This window comes from Mandrillus leucophaeus, unplaced genomic scaffold (genome assembly GCF_000951045.1).
Source record: "Mandrillus leucophaeus isolate KB7577 unplaced genomic scaffold, Mleu.le_1.0 Scaffold74, whole genome shotgun sequence".
NCBI classification, from domain to species: Eukaryota; Metazoa; Chordata; class Mammalia; order Primates; family Cercopithecidae; genus Mandrillus; species Mandrillus leucophaeus.
In genome coordinates this window covers 599419-621365 of record NW_012108030.1, presented here as the reverse complement: position 1 = coordinate 621365, position 21947 = coordinate 599419, and the positions used below count along the sequence as shown (strand labels likewise).

At 42.4% G+C, this 21947-nt stretch overlaps 2 protein-coding genes across 5 annotated transcripts in view; both read right to left on the bottom strand.

The window, feature by feature from the left end:
- Positions 1 to 1329, bottom strand: part of ZNF615 (zinc finger protein 615) — an 11060-nt gene extending 9731 nt beyond the window's left edge. For 2 of the 4 annotated variants that reach the window (XM_011965868.1, XM_011965866.1), the window contains exon 1: positions 1250 to 1329. Coding sequence is in view for 1 of the 4 variants with exons in the window: in XM_011965866.1 (XP_011821256.1) it covers positions 1250 to 1279 (30 nt within the window). In the remaining 3 variants the exon portion in view is untranslated. Of the gene's footprint in view, positions 1 to 323; positions 362 to 1249 lie in introns of all 4 variants that reach the window. The other 2 variants (XM_011965867.1, XM_011965869.1) reach the window with 2 other exon arrangements.
- Positions 1330 to 9149: 7820 nt separating this feature from the next.
- The window catches only part of ZNF614 (zinc finger protein 614), a 14541-nt gene continuing 1743 nt past the window's right edge, over positions 9150 to 21947 (bottom strand). The window contains exons 2-5 of the mRNA XM_011965865.1: positions 19066 to 19287; positions 11684 to 11810; positions 11324 to 11419; positions 9150 to 10689 (exon numbers count right to left, since the gene is read on the bottom strand). Coding sequence (XP_011821255.1) covers positions 9179 to 10689; positions 11324 to 11419; positions 11684 to 11810; positions 19066 to 19080 — 1749 coding nt within the window. The 5' untranslated portion in view covers positions 19081 to 19287 and the 3' untranslated portion in view covers positions 9150 to 9178. The remainder of the gene's footprint in view (positions 10690 to 11323; positions 11420 to 11683; positions 11811 to 19065; positions 19288 to 21947) is intronic.

Genomic DNA, 21947 nt, shown 5'->3' with positions numbered 1-21947 from the left:
TGAAGATTAAAGGCAGGAAAAACAAAATTCGTGGATAAATGGATAACCATAAAACGTTCCTAAAAATGATACCTAAACATTTTAAAACATTTCACTTCTATCCAATAGTATGCATAAACTTAATGTGAATGCACTTATAGTACCACCGGCTCAAAGAGTAAAAACAACTTGTAAATGTTTATTACATAACATAAAGCGAAAAAGAAAATAGTACCATTTATGTAATTTATCTGAATTATGAATATTAAGCACATAACATACACGTCTAAAACTGAAATATTCTAAAAATTTGACAAAGGTTATCTTTGAGTAACCGAGCTTACCATGGCAGAGATGTTATATTACTTGTGTCAGAAAGAACCTGAAAAGAAATATCCAAGAGGAAGACACTGGTAACTTGCAGGACAAAGGGTAGAAGCCGCATCTTAAATATAAAACATACTACTTTTAGGTATGCTAGATGATTGATCTCGCCAAAAACTTCCATTTCCGAGGATTCATCACCAAAGGGTGATGGAGGGTGCCAAAGGGGATTTAAAAACCAGTCGTGGAGAAGGGTCTTGGGCAGAAGGGGAATGCTAACGAGCATCAATTCTGTTCCAGCAGCCAGGACTGGGGCTCAACCCACCACCTGCCATGGATCCCAGGCCTCCAGAGTTGCAGCCCACATCGGAATCTGTAGCGCTACCACCACCGTCACTCGGATTAATTCCAAAACCTGGATCAGAAACTTCCATACCTTAACCCCCAAGACAGTTCCTCAATCATTTAGTCCCAAACAAACCTGAACCAGAAACCGATTCGCTGAGAAAACAAACCCTGCAGTTCGCAATCACTGAGCCCCCGCCAAAGGACAACAGCAAAGACAACAGAATGTGACTTGGGCACTCAGTAGCTGATCTCTAGAGATCTTTAACCACAAACCACACGAGGACCCTGTGACTGGTCCCAGAGGCACCCCGATCACACACACACACACACACACACACACACCCTGTGACTGGTCCCAGAGGCACCCCGATCACACACACACACACACACACACACACACACACCCTATCACGGACCCCTTATAGTTCCCCTGCGATAGGAATCGCACCCACGCTAAGCTCCTGAAAGAACTCCACTGGCGTCGCCAAACGCTGGCGCCGACAGATACCGGTCCGTCACCACTGTCGACGAACACGCCCGGCCACGGACAGAATTTCCTCCCCCGTCACCACAGCGACCGCCCAGTGACTGAACTTACTTCCCAGAACTTGGTCGGCTCTGGCCTCATCTCTCGGCCTCCTCACTGCCTACGGAGGGTAGGAGGCGTTCCCAACGTTTGCGCAGATGCAAGATGGCCGCGCCCTCGTCGCCGTGGGGGCCGCCATCTTTGAGTATCTGACGTACACAAGGCAAAGGGGCCGTTTTGGCGCTGGTGACCGGAGGTGACCGGGAAGATGAAAGGGCACTGAAACTGTCCCATATCCTGGCACCTCAACCCTTCATAAATACGGTTCCATATACAGAACCTCCAGTTTACACAAGACAAAAATGGCGTGGAGGTAAATCCCTTTCACCAGCTGAATACAAGGCTAAGATGGCCGCGACGTTTACACTTTGTACTAAGGTTAGGAAACAGTTCCTTGTGAGGGAAAAGGAGAACCGGCCGAGAAGGGACGCCTCCGCCCTTTGCCCGGATTTCTAGCAGAAAGTGGCTTGAAGCGCGTTTTGAATGCAGAAGAGGGCTGCTAGCTACGCTGACGGAACAGGGGTAGCAGTCACAAACTAGGTAATGAAAACGGTTGGAACGTGCCAAATTTATGTTGGGTGAAAGGCATGGGGAAAAGCCAGTAAAAGCCAGAAAGTATAGTTCCCAAGGCGGAGGGGAGAGCCTGGGACCCAGGTGGAGCCAAATATGAGGGCAGGACTCAGGAGAAGTGGCCAGAAATTAAGGGAACAGGACCACTTCAGGGAGAAAGAAAGGTTGGATAAGAGGCTGGGCACGGTGGCTCACGTCTGTAATCCCAGCACTTTGGGAGGCCAAGGTGGGCGGATCACCCGAGGTCGGGAGTTCGAGACGAGCCTGACCAACATGGAGAAACCCTGTCTACTAAAAATACAAACGTAGCCAGGCATGGTGGTGCATGCATGTAATCCCAGCTACTCGGGAGGCTGAGGCAGGAGAATCGCTTGAACCCAGGAGGCGGAGGTTGCTGTGGGCCGAGATGGCGTCATTGCACTCCAGCCTGGGCAACAGGAGGGAAACTCCTTCTGGGGGGGGTGGGTGGGAAGGAAAAAAGAAAAGAAAGGTTAACAAAGAGATCATATTATACTACGTGTGCCAACTGCGAATAGTATCCGCAAAGTCATGGTAATGCTGAACTGTAAATATAAATCCAACCAAACCTCGTGTATTAGAAGAATAAGGGAAAGGAAATGCCTGTGTGAATTTGTGTGTGTGATACAGATACCAGTATATGAATATACAGAGAAATTATCAAACTAAAGTCCATGTTCCATTTCCTATTCTCACTTTCTTCTCATCGTCGGTATATGATATTTTTTTCTTTTTTTTTTTTTTTGTCCCTCTTTTGAGGCAAGGTCCATTCTGTTGCCCAGTCTAGAGTGCCTGGGGAGATCACAACTCACTGTAACTTGGAACTCCTAGGCTCCTGAGTAGCTGGGACTGCAGGTGGGCGCCACCACACCTGGCTAATTTTTAAATTTTCTGTAGAGACGGGGGTCTCACTGTGTTGCCCAGCTGGTCTTGAACTGGCATCAAGCAGTCTTCCCACTTCATCCTCCAAAAGTGCTGGGATTACAGGTGTGAGCCACTTCACCCTTCACATGACCTATAAAGAGATCTGAAAAGAAATAAGAAAAAAGATGGGCGCGGTGGCTCACGCCTGTAATCCTAACACTTTTGGGAGGCCTAAGCGGGAGGATTGCATGAGCTCAGGAGTTTGAGACCAGCTTGGCCAACATGGCGAAACCCCATATCTACTAAAAATACAAAAAAAAAAAAAAAAAAAAAAAAAATTAGCTGGGCGTGGTGTCCCAGGCCTGTAGTCCCATTTAGGAAGGCTGAGGCCCGAGAATCGCTTGAACCGGGAGGCGGAGGTTGCACGAGAATCGCTTGAACCCCCGAGGCGGAGGTTGCAGTGAGCCAAGATAACTGCCACTGCACTCCAGCCTGAGAGACAGACCGAGACTCCTGTCTCAAAAAAATAAAAATAAGGAAAAGATGATCAACTTAAAAGCTCCCTAAAATTTCCTATAAATAGCTGAAGGAAATAAACAGGACACATTTTTTTAGTGTAAATGATCCTAAAGAATTTTTAAAATACCAGTTTTACTAATATTCAAACAAATGCAAAGTAAACGTGAAATATAAATGTTTTAACCCTTATTAAGATTCTTAAAGATTGAATGACAAATCATATTTAGATTATAAGGCCATGGAACAAAGGCATTCTGTTATGCTAAGCCTCTTTAAGTCTTCTTTTTCTGCATGTTAGGTAATAATGTTGTCTATCACATGCAACTTTAAATGAAGTATTATCATACTTGTCATAATTCAAAGTTCTTAAGCATTACATTATTTCTAGGTATAGGATTGTGTTTCTATATAAATTAGTAAAATGTTTTTGTAGTACAGTCTGTTATTACCCAGTTTAAACTTTTCCTTTTCTCTGAGCCATGAATTTTAAGAATTGATTCAATAGAACTTTTCTTTGTGAGAACAAATATGTGCAAGGATATTTATGGTGTTGATCTAACATGTATAAGGAAATAATTTTGTGGTTATTGCATTAATTTATTTTTACATCCCTATATTCACATCTTTGGATAGTATTCCCCATAGTGATTGACCACTGTGTCCAATAGGACAGTAGCAAGCGTAACACAAACAGAGGTGAGAAATAAGCTTGCTCATCGAGGCTTGCTTGTCTCTTGGAGATCTTCTAACACATTGTGATAAAGCCCAGACTAGCCTCTTGTTGACTGTGTAAATAAAGCCCTCATCCATTCCAGCAGAAGCCCAAATATGTGAAAACAACTGTTTAGACCATGCAGCCCCAGTCAAAATCCAACCACTAGAGCCTCCAGCCCAGCAGTCCCAATTGTTACTAAACTCTGTGGACAGGCATAATGCCATGAGTGGGTGGGAGTCACCTAATCTGCCATCCAAGTGCGTATCCCTGCTCCTAGCCAAGCAGGACTTGCCAGCTTAGGCGGTGTCCAAGTAGGGAGGGGCCCTCACTCTTGGATCACCATAAGAGGTGAGACAGTAGGGTCTGCAGGACGTTGGAAAAGTCCGGCGTGCCTTACTCTCTAGGGCCACCTGGCAAGGCTACAGCTGTCTACAAACAGTGATCTCTGCCTGAGGGGGCCCCTTGAGCAGAGGATGCCCAAGGTCTTGGGAACCCACCGCTTGCGCTAGATTTAATGACTACCCTGCTGGGTTTTGAACTTGTATGGAGCCTGTAGTCCCTTTCTTGAGGCTTTCTCCCTTTTGGAAGGGGAATGTTTACCCAATGTCTGTACCCCCATTGTATCTTGGAAGCAAATAACTTTTGATTTTACAGGCTCATAGGTAGAAGAGATATGCCTTGTCTCAGATAAGATTTTGGACTTTTGAGTTAATGCTGGAATGAGTTAAGACTTTGAGGGACTCTTAGGAAGGCATGATGGTATTTTGCAATGTGAGGACATGAGATTTGTGGGGGAGGGGGACCAGAGGCTGAATGATATAGTTTGGATATTTGTTCCTGCCCAAATCTCACATTGAAATGTAATCCCCAATGTCAGCTGGGCGTGGTGGCTCACGCCTGTAATCCCAGCACTTTGGGAGGCCAAGGTGGGCAGATCACAAGGCCAAGAGATCAAGACCATTCTGGCTAACATGGTGAAACCCCGTCTCTACTAAAAATACAAAAAAAAAAAAATTAGCTGGATGTGGTGGCACACGCCTGTAGTCCCAGCTACTTGGGAGGCTGAGGCAGAATGGCATGAACCTGGGAGGTGGAGCTTCCAGTGAGCCAAGATCATGCCACTGCACTCCAGCCTGGGCGACAGAGGGAGACTGTCTCAAAAAAAAAAAAAAAAAAAAGAAAGAAATGTAATCCCCAATGTTCAAGGTGGGGCCTGGTGGGAGGTGTTTCAGTCATGGGGGCAGATCCCTCATGGCTTGATGCTGCCCTTGCAATAGTGAGTGAGTACTAGCAAAACCTAGCTATTTGAGTGTGCAGCACCTACGCCCTCCACTCTTACTCCTGCTCCCTCTTCACCTTCCACCATGATTGTAAGCTTCCTGAGGCCTCCGCAGGGCAAGATGCCAGTGCTATACTTCCTGTACAGCCTAGAATCATGAGCCAATTAAACCTCTTTTCTTATAAATTATCCAGCCTCAAGTATTTATTTATAGCAATGCAAGAATGGCCTAAAACATGCTGTCTCTACAAAAAAAAAAAAAAGCCAGGCATGATGGTGCACACACGTAGTCCCACCTACTTGGGAGACTGAGGCAGGAGGAACACTTGAACCCAGGAGTTTGAGGCTGCAGTGAGCTATAATTTGCACCACTGCACTCCAGCCTAGGCAACAGACACTCTTTTTTTTGGTTTTTGTTTTGTTTTGTTTTGAGACAGAGCCTTACTCCGTCACCTAGGCCTGGCGTGCAGTGGCAGGATCTCAGCTCACTGCAACCTCTGCCTCCCAGGTTCAAGTGATTCCTGCCTCAGCCTCCCAAGTAGTTGGGATTACAGGCGCCAACTGTAGAGCATCTGATCCTGTCGCTGTTCGGGGCGCCACTATGTAACCCACACAGACCTAGGGGGACTGAAAAAAGTGGGGGAAATGGGAATAAGAGACAAAAGAGTATATTTGGAAGAAGGGATCGGGGGCACCTTGCCTCTAGTGGACAAGGGCCCTGAGCTTTACACAGCCCTCTGTATTTATTAGGCAAAAGAGAGATAGTGAAAAGGGGGGTGGAAGAAGAGGTCAGCTGCTCGGTCCAGAGTAGGGTTTGCAAGATGGCATTCTCTAGATGGCCCAGTAGATAACCTCAAGGAGCTTGGCACTAGGAAGCAATTGCCCTCAGCAAACCTTCTGGCAGCGGAAACAGTCGAGAGTTTGCCCACATCCTGAATTCATGATAAACAGTTTGCTGTTCGATCACATAGCCTCCAGTGGAATGTTGAGTTGGTCACATCCCACGGGCCTTCAGCTCCCAACAGCCCACCACCAGGCCCAGCTAATTTTTTGTGTGTGTTTTTAGTAGAGATAGGGTTTCACCATGTTGGCCAGGCTGGTCTTGAACTTCTGACCTCAAGTGATCCGCCTGCCTTGGCCTCTCAAGAGACCCTATCTCTTAAAAAAGAAAAAAAAAGAGGTTAAGATTGTAAATCCTAAAAAAAAAAAAATCAAAAGCAAAATCCTATATGTAGATTTCACAGCATCTTTATTTATAACACTTAAAACCAGGAAAACAGTCCAAATATCTCTCATAGGTGAATGGATAAACAAACTAGTACATCAAATATGTATACTACTCTCTAATATAAACAACTTTCATCTGGTTAGATATATGGTGGTAAAAAAAAATAATAAAACAATTATTCATCAACTCATATAAACCTTAGGAGTAATTTGCTGAGTGACAAAAATGCCAAAAGCTTACATACTCTCTATCAATAAAAATTTATATAACTTATTTATATAAAATTTACAAAAACCATTTACAAAAACAACTTTATTTTTATCACATTCATGAAATGATGAAAATTATACTGACAGGAGAAAAGTGGTTGGCAGAGTTAGGTTTGGATGGAGTGTAAGCATAAAAAGGTAGCATGAGGAAGTTTGTGTTCATTAAATAGTTTTATGTGGTTGCAGTGGTTACACGAATCTATACATGTAATACAACTTCTTAGAATACAAACTAAGAAAGAATCATGTAAAACTTAGTCAAATCCCAAATAAGATTAGTTTACTTTATGGTATCCTACCAATGTTGTTTTTTCTGGTTTTGATAATTATGGTTATGTAGGATGTTTTTCCTAGAAGTTGGTTGAAGGATACTAGCAAAGCCTCTAGATTAGTTTGGCAATTTCTTTTGAGTTCAAATTTATTTAAGTTGAAGGTGGTTTTATAAACTGATCATCTGTATAATCTTAGTCAAGCAAGTCCAAGTATGTTGTTAATATATTTAACATATTCAGTTTCTTTTTAAACTACTTCAGTTTGCTTAATGGACTATTAAGCTTAGAGCCAAAGACAGGAAAAGAGCTAATCATAATATGGGGTGGTTCTGGGGTATTTTCTGACACCAATAAATTATCTAATTCCCTCACACCAACTGGGTGTTCTACAAGTCAATTCTGACACCAACTTCTCCAGGTTAGTGCAGGCTCCACAAGTTAAGGGGCTGAGTCCAAACTGCCCCCACATCAGACGCCACTCACAAGGACAACCTGCAGTTCTGAATGGTGATAAATTCCAAGTTCCCACTACCCCTACTCAGGTTTGATAATTTGCTACAGGGCTCACAAAACTCAAGAAAACAGTGTACTTTGTTTTACTGGTTATAAAGGATGCAAATCAACACTCAAATGAAGAGGTACATACAGTAAAGCCTAAAAAGGGTTCCCCTAATCTTAGGAGTCGCTATCCCTATGAAGTTGGGGGTGCACCACCCTCCTGGGCTATTTGGAGTTCTCTTAATCTCATTGTCTAATCTCATCTCCAGCCCCCCTCCCCTTCCAGGAGGTGGGAGAAATGGGCACAAAGTTTCCATCCTCTAGTTAACTTGATCTTCCTAGGGAACAGCCCCATTCAGAGGCTGTCTAGGCACCAACCATAAGTCACCTCAGTAGTATAATCAGGTGTAATTAAAAGGGCAGTGCTATGAATAACAACAACAGCAAAAACCAACCAAACAAACAAAAAAACCCCACTCCTATCACTCATGAAATTCTAAGGGTTTTAGGAGCTCTGTGCCAGGAACCAGGAACAAAGACCAAATGTATTTATTATACCACAATTTTACAAAACAGTAAAAATAAACAGTAATGAGACACAGTATATTATGGAATCATTGGCAAGGCAACTAGAAATGAGGATTAAGGTATCCTGTCTGAAAATGCACACCAGGTGTATTAGCTGATGTTTAAGGTTATACTTATTAAGCACTCAAATATTCATCATTTTCACCACATTTCATGCCTTCATGAGCTCTTGATATTTTGCTAAAGGTGTTCCACATTTATTTGATAGCATGTTCAGAAGATTTTTACTTTCTATGTGATCTCCTGACAAATGATGAAGCTGAGTGCGTCACTGAAATCCTACCATTAATACTGTCACCTTAAAGTTATTCTCCAGTGTAAACGTTGACACTCACCGAGGTCATATTTCTGAGTAAAGGCTTTGTCATGGTCATCATGTTTCTATCAACAATAAGCTCACTTACATTGAAATCTATGATGACACCGATAATAAAGTCTATCTTTCCACAGACTTTTCCTGGTCTCTGCATTCACAGAATTTATCTCTGTATACTTTTCAGACATATGAGCAGAAATTATTGCTCAAAACATCTCCACATTAATATAGTTTATTCAACATGTTTTCATTGACAGAAAATATGAGGTAAAAGACCACTGAAGGCACTACCTTATTTACTGTATTCATCAAGTTGATCTCTAGGGCAAATTATTTTAACTCCTGAGGACAGACACACATCTGTCAACAGGCCGCACCATGTTTACGTTCCAATTGGCTAGAAACACACTGATGTTTAATGAAGTCTGAGTTGCCACAAAAGGCATTTCCATAGTCACTGCACTAGTAGGGTTTTCTTTTTTTTTTTTTGAGACTGAGTTTCGCTCTGTCACCCAGGCTGGAGTACAGTGGCGTCGTCTCGGCTCACTGCAAGCTCTGCCTCCTGGGTTCACACCATTCTCCTGCCTCAGCCTCCCTAGTAGCTGGGACTACAGGCACCCGCCACCATGCCTGGCTAATTTTTTGTATTTTTAGTGGAGATGGGGTTTCACTGTGTTAGCCAGGATGGTCTTGATCTCCTGACCTCGTGATCCACCTGCCTCGGCCTCCCAAAGTGCTGGGATTACAGGCATGGGCCACCGTGCCTGGCCTCACTGCACTAGTAGGGTTTTCATTCTGTATGAGTTCACTTGTAAGGAAGGAGCTGTGACTCTTCATTACAGGAGTTTTCAACTTGACTGATTCTACCCATTTCTCTTGTGTGCATTTTCTTATGTTTGACAAGGTTTGATAAGTGGGAGAAGGCTTTCTCACAATCACTGCATCCATACGGCCTCTCTCCTGTATGCGTTCTTTGATGTACATTGAGTACTGACTTAGTGGTGAAAGCTTTTCCACATTCATTGCACTCATAAGGTTTCTCTCCTGTGTGAATTCTCTGATGGGTAATGAGACCATATTTGTGTGAATAGGATTTTCCACACTCAGTACATACAAAGGGAGTCTTTCCTGTATGACATCTCTCATGTTGTATGAGGCATATTTTCTGGCTGAAGGCTTTACCACATTCATTGCATTCATAGGGTTTTTCTCCTGTATGAGTTCGCTGATGTATAATAAGAGTGCGCTTTGTGGTGAAGCCTTTACCACATTCATTGCATATGTAAGATTTCTCTCCTGTATGAGTTCGCTGATGTATAATGAGAGTGCGTTTGACAGTGAAGCCTTTTCCACATTCGCTGCATATGTAAGATTTTTCTCCTGTATGGGAGCGCTGATGTACAATGAGATTGCTCTTCACGGTAAAGCCTTTTCCACATTCACTGCATATATAGGGTTTCTCTCCAGTATGAGTTCGCTGATGTACAACAAGATAGCGTTTCATGGTGAAGCCTTTTCCACATTCACTGCATATATAGGGTTTCTCCCCTGTATGAGTTCGCTGATGTACAATGAGATTGCTCTTCACAGTGAAACCTTTTCCACATTCATTGCACACATAAGGTTTCTCTCCACTATGAGTTCGCTGATGAGCAATTAGATAGCGCTTCATTGTAAAGCCCTTTCCACACTCACTGCACATATAGGATTTCTCTTCTGTATGGGTTTGCTGATGTGCAATGAGACTACTCTTCACAGTACAGCCTTTTCTATATTCATTGGGTATACAGATTTTGTCTCTTGTATTAGTTTTCAGATGCTTAGTGAACAGGACACTTCTGGATAATTTCTCACATTGACCACTTCCAGGATTTTCTGGTATATGAATGTTCTCATGGTAAATGAGCTGAGACTTCCTAAGGAAGGTTTGCTCACATTCAATACATGCATGGGGTTTCTCAATTTTCTGAGTCCTCTGATGCTTAAAGACTTGGAATTTAGTATGGATGCATTTTGCATTTTCAGAAAATCTAGTTTTAGCATGCATACATTCGTGCTTAAGCGTTTTCTCACCTCCAATAAACTCAACAGGGTTATTTATTCCATGTCTTCTCTTCTGGTTTATTAAACTTAAACTTGATTTCAAATTTTTTCTGTACAAGTCAAATGTATCATGATTTTGCACTATAGGAAAATGTGTCTTGCTGAGATGTACAGTATTTCTAAGTGTATTCTGTCCATTGCATTGCTGCACGCTCTTCAGAAGTCTTTGGTTTGGAGAGTGCTCTTGCAGAAGACTGTCAACTTTCCCGATTCCTAAGAAAGAACAGAGTAACGAATTCTTCCATGAGAATTGTATGAGATAAAAATGCTTATGAGGCCGGGCATGGTGGCTCATGCCTGCAATCCCAGCACTTTGGGAGGCTGAGGCGGGCGGATCACGAGGTTAGGAGTTTGAGACCAGCCTGACCAATGTGGTGAAACCCCATCTCTACTAAAAATACAAAATTAGCTGGGCATGGTGGCAGCTACTCAGGAAGCTGAGGCAAGAGAATCGCTTGATCCCACGAGGCCGAGGTTGCAGCGAGCCGAGATTGCCCCATTGCACTCCAGCCGGTGGGGGGACAGAGCGAGACTCAGTCTCAAAAAAAAAAAAAAAAAAAAAAATGCTTATGAGATGATTTGCTGGGGGCTGGCTCTTTATTGTCAACTCCATGATCCCAGTATAAAAGGAAATTATGAAGATATAAGCTGAAATAAGTAAGAATCAGATCCAAGAAAAGACAAAAAGTCTTTAAAGCCATAACAACATTAAAAAAGTTATCAGATGGGGAGATGAATATATGGTGGAGTTGCTTAGGTAGCCTCAGATACTTCACATCTGTGACACCTTTCCTTAATGACTACAATAAGACTCCTATAGCCACTGTCCTTGCTGGTTCTCACTTACCTGGACAATTTTTATTCTGGATTTTAGCAACTGTTATCCATGGTTCTTGTCCATGCGCCAACTTGGAGAGTACATCTGGTTTGCTAGTTTGATACCCTGTTCATGAGGAAAGACAAACACAAACATACTGAACTGGAGTCCAGTATGTCAAGATGGGAAAATAATACATGAGATAAAGAAAACAATTTCAAAGTAAGCATTCTCTCTTAGAAGAGATTATACCACTTTGGGGTCAGAGAGGGGACTGAAAATGTAACTCTTCCAAACACCACAGTGACTGTAAAGCTTTGATTAGGTGAGCATAGGACAGTGTCTGGGCATTGTAGGCACCTCTAGGTGACACAGGGGAACTATTCTTACCCAGTGATACTAGGTGGTTATAGTTCTCCACCATCACATCCCGGTACAGGTTCTTCTGAGCAGTGTCCAAGAGCTGCCACTCCTCCGAGCTGAATTCCACAGCCACGTCCTCCAGGGTCAGAGATTCCTGTAATTACAAAGTCCTATTTAATATGATATAAACTCCTATTGTTAATATAGAAGGATATATATTTTTTAAATTTCACAATACAGCCTGCATCTATATTCCTTTCTCAAATATACTTTGGTAGGAGCAAAATCCTCTATCTATACATATTAGCATCTATTTCTAAATATTAAACATAGGCAAATGACATCAGGACAAATAAAACATCCCTACATTACTAATGACTTCACGGCCAATATAAGGATCTGTCATGAATAGACTCCACATCTTGAATTCAAAAAATAGTGCTTTTAAATAAATGTAAGAGAAAAGAGGAAACTATATAACTATAAAGCACAAAAGGCCCTTAAAGTTGATTAGATTTTATTTTTTAATTTTTAAAGAGACAGGGTCTTGCTCTGTAGCCCCAAATGCAGTGCAGTGTCACGGTAATAGCTCAATGAAACCTTGAACTCCTAGGCTCAAGCGACCTTCTGACCTCAGCCTCTCAAGCAATTAGGACTACAGGTGGATGCTACTACCAATTTTTGTAGACAGGGTCTTGTTATGTTGACCAGGCTGGTCTTGAAGTCCTGGCCTCAAGTGATCCTCCTGCCTCGGCCTTCCAAAGTGCTGGGATTACAGGTGTGCGCCACTGTGCCCAGCAAAAAAAAACTTCTAACAGAAAAACATATGTACATATGTGTAATAATTGACAGATTAACAGCATATTAGATACTCTGAAGATTATTGGTGAATTGGAATATATAACTGTGGAAATGGCAGAAAATGCAGTACAGAGAAAAAGAGATAAATCATAACAAAGAAGTTAATAAATATGAAATACTGAGTTGCAAGACCCAATGTATACCCACTTATGGTTTCTAAAAGGGAAAATAGTGTAATAGAGAAGCAATATCTATTAATAAATATCTAAAACCTTAAATATTTCAGGACTAAATACCTCAAATCTCAAATTCAGAAATCCCAACAAGTTCAGAGCAGGAAGTCACAACTGGTGTGACACATCAGACTGAAACCACCATACATCAAATGCAAAGGGAAAACTATAGAATCATCAAGAGACAAAAGACAGATTACCTACAAAGAAATAACAAAATATACTGATGGCTGACATTTCAATAATAGAATCCAGAAACATATGGAATACAATCTTCAAAGTCCTGATTCTTGCAACAAAAAAGGCCAATTTTGGACGGCCATTTAGGATTGAAACACATGGCTAGCAGATGACTTGCTGTCTTACAACTGTGATATCAAGGACCTCTTTGTCAACTAAACTGTCATTCTCCTGCTTCACAATAACTTTTCAGAGAACTACAAAGTGTAAAGTAGAGGTAACTAAGATCCAAGGAAATACTGATAAGAGAATCTATCATTACTGTGTGGGATGCTGCATAGTCAAGAAAGTAGACTCATGAGAGAGCACAACTGCTCAAGCCTGGTCAGCTTATCTCATTCCAAAATCTTTATGTGAGATGTCTATTGACTGGGTAAGTATAAAGTTAAATTTCTACCTCACTCCACTGTCCAAAAGAATTTATTACTGAGTGGAAATCTTGCAGGCCAACTCTTAAGGTGGCCTCTGATAATCTCATTCTCTAGCTGCAGTGACTTCTGACATCAATTACCTGGGTTAGGCCAAACTTCCCAGGTTAAAAGCACAATCCTCCACAAGACTGCCCTCTCTTCAGACACAAGCTGCAAGCTTAAGGCTACACAGACCACCCTCAACTCCAATGAGCTGGCTACAAATGTGTGGAGCTACCATGACTCTCTCAGGTTTAATAATTTGATAGAACAACTCAGAGAACCCAAGAAAGTGCTATGTTTACAATTAGCACTTTATTATTGCAAAATGACACAAATCAGAATCAGCTAAAGGAAAATATGCACAGGGTGAGGTCTGGGAAGGTTCCAAACATAAAGCTGCTGACTGTCCTCTCCTCATGGAGTCCTGGGTGGCATTACATCTTCCTGACTACATCATGTAACAATATTCAAGAGTACTTGCCAACCAGTGAGGCGCACCCAAACTTTGATGTCCAGAGATTTTATTGAGACTTCATTATGTAGGCACAGTTTATTGAAGCATTGCCCATGTAGCTGAGTTCCGTCTCCAGTTCCCTCCCCTTCCTGACTGGTATTACATGGCTCAAAGCCACAACTCTCTAATCACATAGTGCTCTTTTTGGCATGGGCAGCCCCTATCCAGAGTCATGTCACTGCCATAAATTATCTAGGGACCCACTATGAGTCACCACTGTACATATAAACTATTAAATATGAGTGGCCCACTATGAATGACACAGACACTAACTTGGGTAATTATAAGGGTTTAGAGGTTACCTCCCAGGAACGAAAACAAAGGCTAGCCAAATTCTTTATTACACTCTAGGTGATTCCTGCCCTTGTGCAGTACCATCCTCCTGAGTATCAAATGGCCTAAAAGCTTGTTTCTAAAGAAAAGAATACAGCAAAAGTGACGAGATGCCACTTTAAGATTACACTCTTTATGACTTGCATCTTGCTAGCAGAAGCTGTCATTTTCTAGCTTTGATTAAACAATTTGGCACATAGGAGAGGTGCATGTGGCAAAAAACTAAAGGTGGGCTTAGACAAACAGACAGGTAGAAACTGAGGACCCCAACAAAACTGCCTCATTTCTCATTCTGGAAATGAATCCTCCCAACAACCACATAAGTGAGCTTAGAAGCGCATCTTTTCCCATTTTAGCCTTCAGATCAGATTCCAACCCAGCTAACACCTTGATTATAACGGCATGAGAGACTGTGAACCAAAGTAGCCAGCTAAGCCTTGCTTTTATTCCTGAGCCACAGAAAAGTGTGAGTTTTTTTTTTTTAAGTGTTGTTTCAAGTCACTACATTTTGGAGTAATTTGTTAGCTACTAACAGGCAATGAATATAAGATATAAACTTAAGAAGAACTTATGAGGCCAGAAGTCGGGCACATATCTGTAATCCCAGTAATTCCAGAGGACAGTTTGAGCCCAGGAGTTTGAGACCAACCTGGGCAACATAGTGAGACCCTGTCTCTACTCTCAACAAAGAACAAAAAATTAGCTGGGTGTGGTAGTGGATGCCTGTGGTCCCAGCTATTCAGGAGGCTAAGGCAGGCAGATAGTACTTGAACCCAGGAGGTTGAGGCTGCAGTGAGCCATGATTGTGCTGCTGCACTCCATCCTGGGGAAGACAGCGAGTCCCTGTCTCAAATAGAGAAAAAAAAAAAGGAATAAAAACATGTTGATGATATAAGTAAAAAGCTTTAAAAAAAAAATGGCTCCTGCATGGGAAAAAATATTTTGAACAAGCTAAAAGAGAAGTAAGACTCTAGAAAAATATTTGCAACATATAAAAGAATCAATATCCAGTCAAGATAAACAATTATAAATCAGTAAGACCACAAAAAAATTAAATGAGCAAAGACTAAAGACACTTTATCACAGAATAAATAATCCAAAGAAACAACAAAGAGATGAGAAGGATCTGAACCTCACTGGTGAAACAAGGCAAAATAATACTGGATCATCTAGATCATGGAAAATACACAATTTGATAACATAGTAAGTGTTGGCAAGATTTGCAGCACTGAATGTTCTTTTTGTGCAGTGTTTTCCAACACTAACAACCAATTCTCCAATTATCTAAACATCAACTAGATGTCCAACAATTCAGTTCAATTCTGACACTATCTATGTCAGAATCCACAGATTTAAGGGTTCAATCCCACAAGACTGCCCCCTCTTGAGCTCCTCTGCCCGGCTGCCCCACTGTCTGGGAAGTGAGGAGCGCCTCTGCCCAGCCGCCCCATGCCCCCACCACCACCGCCACCACCACCTTCTGGGAAGTGAGGAGCGACTCTGCCTGGCCCCCTGCACTGCCTGGGAAGTGAGGAGAGCCTTTGTCTGGCTGCTGTGCGACCCTCCAAGTGTGAAGTGACAGCCTGTGTGTTTTTTCTGCCCTCCCCAAGTTTGCATTTGACATTAAAGTTTACTTTTCAATTAAAAGTTTTAAATTGGAGAATATATATTTAAAAATAAATAAATAAATAAATAAATAAACTGCCTCCTCTTAAGATGCCAGTCACCAGTCCTGGGCTACCAGTTTCTGACTAACTGGCTATAAATTTGGGGCTCCCACAAACCCCTCCTCAGGTCTGATAATTTACTAGAACAGCTCATAGAAGTCAAGAAACACTTTACTTATGGTACCTAGTTAATCATAAAGGCGAGATACAGAAGAGGGCATCCAAGCTTCCATTCCCCTCTGGGTGTGGTATCCTCCCAGCACCCTGATATGTTCACCAACCTGAAGCTTGTTCAAGAGTTCAAAAAATTAGCTGGGCGTGGTGGCGGGTATCTATAGTCCCAGCTACTCGGGAGGCTGAGGCAGGAGAATGGCGCGAACCCAGGGGCGGAGCTTGCAGTGAGCCGAGATCGCGCCACTGCACTCCAGCCTGGGTGACAGAGTCAGACGCGGTCTATTTAAAAAAAAAAAAAAAAAAAAAACTCGCAGCCTGGGCGACAGAGCAAAACTCTGTCTCAAAAAAATAGTTATAACAAATAAAACTCTTTCTTTTTTTTTGAGACGGAGTCTGACTGTCACCCAGGCTGGAGTGCAGTGGCGCGATCTCAGCTCACTGCAACCTCCACCTCCCGGGTTCAAGGGATTCTCTTGCCTCAGCCTCCCGAGTAGCTGTGACTACAGGCGTATGTCACCACGCCCAGCTAATTTTTGTATTTTTAGTAGCGACAGGGTTGTTGGCCAGGATGGTCTCGCTCTCTTGACCTCATGATCCGCCCAGGATTACAGGCGCGAGCCACCAAGCCCGGCCTGTTCAAGAGTTTTTATAGAACTTACTCTCCAGTCCATTCTTCCTTTCAGTTCCAATCCTCTAATTGCTTAGTCTTTCTGGGGACCAGTCTCATCCTGACACTATCTAGCGGTCTCATAATTAGTCACCTTATGAGCAGAAACTCAGGTGTATCACAGGGGCTCCTTATGAATAACAAAAGACACACCTATTCCTCAGGAAGAAATTCCAAGGGTTTTAAGAATACTGTGCCATGAACTGGGAGCAATGACCAAATATACTTCTTATCCATGTCACTTTCTATATACCAGACTGTGAAAAATATACATTTGGTCTCTGCCCTCCAAATCTTTGGAATTGCTGAAGTCTCTTTTATATATGCTATTGAGATTACTGGTGCCTGGGGCTCTTCCATGGCCTCAGGAAGGGAGCTGGTTGCCAGGTGAACCAACCTTGTGATAGACAGTTGGAACTTTCAGTCCCACCTCTCCAACCAACCCCTGACCTCTGTGGAAGGGAGAGGTGATGGAAATTGAGCTTACCACCAATAGTTAATGAATTAATAAATTATGCCTATGTAATGAATCCACCATAACAATAAAAGGTTGAGGTTGAGAGCTTCCAGGCTGCTGAACATATGGCAGTCCTGGGAGGGTAGAACACCCAGAGAGGGCATGGAAGCTCTGTGGCCCTTCCCCATTATCTGGACCTATGCATCTTTTCCAACTGGCTGTTCCTGAGTTGTACCCTTTCATAATAACCCAGTAATCTAGTAAATAAACTGTCTTCCTGCATTTTTTGAGCCTTCTGGCAGATGAATAGATCTGAGAAGGGGGTTGTGAGGACATCCAATTGGTAGCCAAGTCGAATAGAAGTTGTGAGTAACCTGGGGACCCAGCACTTTTCAGGGGGGCAGTCTTGTGGGACTGAGCCCTCAACCTGTGGGGTCTGTCCTAAGTCTAGGCAATTAGTGTCAGAATTGAGTAAATTTTCGAATATCTAATAGGCATGGAGAATTGAATTGATGTGTGGGAAAAACCCCACATATCTGGTGTCAGAAACACTGTCTGAGGATGGAGAGTAAAACTGTTGTTCCTGCACATAGATACTCTTCTAAATGTTTTATATAGATTAACTTATTTTATGTCCTAACTTACTACATAGGTGCCATATCATTATCCCTCTTACAGATGAGAAAACTGGGTACATATGCTAAATGAAGTATGCGAGGTCACACAGCTGGTAACTGGCTCCAGAGTCAACACTTTTGACCATATGCCACACTAACCATAAAGTGGAATGTACATTTTGACAGTAACTGAAAGTATGCATTAAAATAAAAAATGACTACATCCTATAATTGATTTATCTGTAAATACTGATATAATTTCACAAAATTATCCTCAAGTAATACTGATATAATTTCATAAAAAAGCCACTAACACGACCATGTAAAACCTTGTTCATAGTCATGTGGTTTATAATAACATGCCTAAAAAAAAAAAAAAAAAAAAAAGGTGGGCACAGTGGCTTATGCCTGTAATCCCAGCACTTTGGGAGGCCAAGGCGGGCAGATCATGAGGTCAGGAGATCAAGACCATCCTGGCTAACACAGTGAAACTCCGTCTCTACTAAAAATACAAAAAATTAGCCAGGCGTGGTGGCGGGCGCCCGTAGTTCCAACTACTTGGGCGCTGAGGCAGGAGAATTGTGTGAACCTGGGAGGCGGAGCTTGCAGTGAACCAAGACTACGCCACTGCACTCCAGCCTGGGCAACAGAGCAAGACTCCATCTCAAAATAAATAAATTATTTAATTAATTTTTTAAAAAAAAGTTGGTTGGCAGGCATCAGCATGCAAAAAATGCCAATATACCAAAAATGGTCTGGAGTATGTACATTAAAATGACAACCATAGTTCCTTCTTAAGAGGTGATTCATGTATCATTGTAATGGTCAAAAGTTGAACTACCAAGAAAGCATGCATTCTTTCATATTGAGTCTACTTTTTTTTCCTTCTTTTTGAGACAGGGTCTTACTTTGTCACCCAGGTTGGAGTGCAGTGGTACAAACATGGCTCACTGTAGCCTCATCCTCCTGAGCTCTAGCAATTCTCCCACCTCAGCCTCCCGAGTAGCTGGGACTACAGGTGTGCACCACCACACCCAGCTAATTTTTGTATTTTTTGTAGAGACGGGGTTTTACCATGTTGCCCAGGCTGGTCTTGAACTCCTGAGCTCAAGCAATCCAGAATCTACTTAAGGCAGAATGAACCCCCACCTCTACTCCCAAAAGCAATCTAAGTTAATTTCTCCCTAGAACAAAATTATTCCAGTATATACTTCCTTAAATTCAACTGACATTTTCAGGCCACCATAAATCTATCAAAAAATCAAAGGGAAAATATAACAAACCAAAAATCACCTGGGTCTTGATCATTTTCTTCTGTGCTCAGAAAATAGTGGAAAACATGGACTATACGTCTTTGTCTCTTCTGCATTTGCCATGAAGTTTTCCTGGTCAGAAATATTAGTGTCCACTTAAAGTTGTCCCTGGAAATTATGATATCCAAGGCCAGCAACCTCCCTCTTCTTCCTTCATTGCTTCACTTGAGTTATCTTGCTTCTGGGAGCCAGGACCTAAGGACTGATAAACAAAATGGCTGTAAGTGTACATTCACCCTGGGTCCGGTCGTGGTCACTGCTGCCCTGCACTTACCTTAAATAAAAGACCCTAATATTTCTAACAGCTCCTTTATTTGGTGCCTCAGAGGTTTTCATGGTTCTAAATGTGTGAAAGCTATGCCTTTCTTTTGTGAAGCAGAAGTGGCATGACTATTATAGAGAAGGTGGGAAAGCAGAACGGGCACAGTACAATGCCTTAGAGGCAGGTGAATTCCCAGACAGATCAATTTTAGGAAAGAGAACACATGGAAGGCTCCAAGAATGTCTTTAAAAAGCATGTGTGTCCATGTACTGGTTCAAAAAAGTCTCTATAAGCTCTATGGGTATACATACCTCATGTCAAGACCAATGTACTAAGCAAATCGTAAGAACTGTCTCATTTTCACATTATGCGCTAAAGGATTAACTTTACCCAAGAGAGGTTTGTCCTTTGCCCACAGTTTCTATGAGGCAAACTCTAAGACTTTGGAATATGCTGCTTGATAAAACTGTCTTTGGTTATCAGGGCAATTTGAGTCATGCGAAATTGTCTATCCTAATAATGTGATTTACTATGGGAGGCCTTGGACCACGTGGTTTTAGTTTGATATATGGAGGAGCTGGAGATTGAAGTCAGCCACATAGGCAGTCAATTGTGTGTATGTTAACTGATACCCAATAAAAATTCTGGACACCTGTAGGGAAAAGAAAGTGAGATCAGACTGTTACTGTGTCTGTGTAGAAAGAAGTAGACATAAGAGACTCCATTTTGTTCTGTACTAAGAAAAATTCTTCTGCCTTGAGATGCTGTTAATCTGTAACCCTAGCCCCAACCCTGTGCTCACAGAGACATGTGCTGTGTTGACTCAAGGTTTAATGGATTTAGGGCTATGCAGGTTGTGCTTTGTTAAAAAAGTGCTTGAAGGCAGTATGCTTGGTAAAAGGCATCTCCATTCTCTAATCTCAAGTACCCAGGGACACAGTGCACTGTGGAAGGCCGCAGGGACCTATGCCTAGGAAAGCCAGGTATTGTCCAAGGTTTCTCCCCACTGAGACAGCCTGAGATGTGGCGTCATGGGAAGGGAAAGACCTGACCATCCCCCAGCCCGACACCCATAAAGGAACTGTGCTGAGGAGGATTAGTGAAAGAGGAAGTCCTCTTTGCAGTTGAGATAAGAGGAAGGCATCTGTCTCCTGCACGTCCCTCTGCAATGGAATGTCTCCGTGTAAAACCCGATTGTTATGTTCTATTTACTAAGATAGGAGAAAACCGCCTTAGGGCTGGAGGTGAGACGAGCTAGTGGCAATGCTGCTGTTTTATGTATGTGCACATCAAAGTATAGCACCTTTTCTTAACCTTGTTTATGACACAGAGACATTTGTTCACATGTTTTCCTGCTGACCCTCTCCCCACCATTACCCTATTGTCGTGCCACTTGCCCCTCTCCGAGATGGTAGAGATAATCATCAATAAATACTGAGGGAACTCAGAGACCACTGCCGGTGCAGTGCGGTTCCTCCATATGCTGAGCGCGGGTCCCCCCGGCCCACTTTTCTTTCTCTATACTTTGTCTCTGTGTCTTTCTTTTCTCAGTCTCTCGTCCCACCTGACGAGAAACGCCCACAGGTGTGGAGGAGCAGGCCACCCCTTCGGACACCAAGGCCTAGGTGAGTGGCAACAATGGTTACAATGGCTGGCAATAATAATATAAGGGTGTATATATAAGGATATGATAATTTAAAAACATATGAAGCAAAACAGAATGAGAGAGGATTAGACAATTCAACAATAATAACTGAAGACTGCATTACCGTACTTGCAATAATAAAGAAAACAAATAGAAACTCAGCAAGGATACTGAAAACTTGAACAACATAATCAACCAACTATACTTAACTAACATTTAACACTACACTCAACAGCAGTAAAATAAACTTTTTTTTTCAAGAGTACATGTTGTATTCTCCAGGATAAGACCATGTGCTGGAATATAAAACAAGTGTCAATATATTCTAAATATATTTTCCAACCACAACAATTTAATTAGAAATCAATGTCAGAATGAAATTTAGAAGATATCCAAATATTTGGAAATAAAATAGCACAGATCTGAATAACCATGGTTAAACAGAAAATCATGAGCCAGGCACGGTGGCTCACGCCTGTAACCCCAGCACTTTGGGAGGCTGAGATAGGTGGAACACTTGAGGCCAGGAGTCCCAGACCAGACTGGTCAACATGGTGAAACTCCAAGTCTACTAAAAATACAAAAAATTAGCCAGGCACGGTGGTGCGTGCCTGTAATCCCAGCTATTCAGGAGGCCGAGATGGAAGAATCACTTGAACCCTGGAGGTGGGAGCAGAGAGGGCGCCATTGCACTCCAGCAAGGGCAAGAACAAGACCCTGTCTCAAAAAAAAAAAAAAAAAAAAGAGGGGAAAAAGAAAATCACATGGGAAATTGGACATATTTTGAACTGATTGGAAACAGAAACACAACATAAACATTAATTAGCTGTCCCTAAAGGAGTTGTTTTAAAAAAAATAACTTTAGCCGGGCGCGGTGGCTCACGCCTGTAATCCCAGCACTTTGGGAGGCCGAGGCGGGCGGATCACAAGGTCAGGAGATCGAGACCACGGTGAA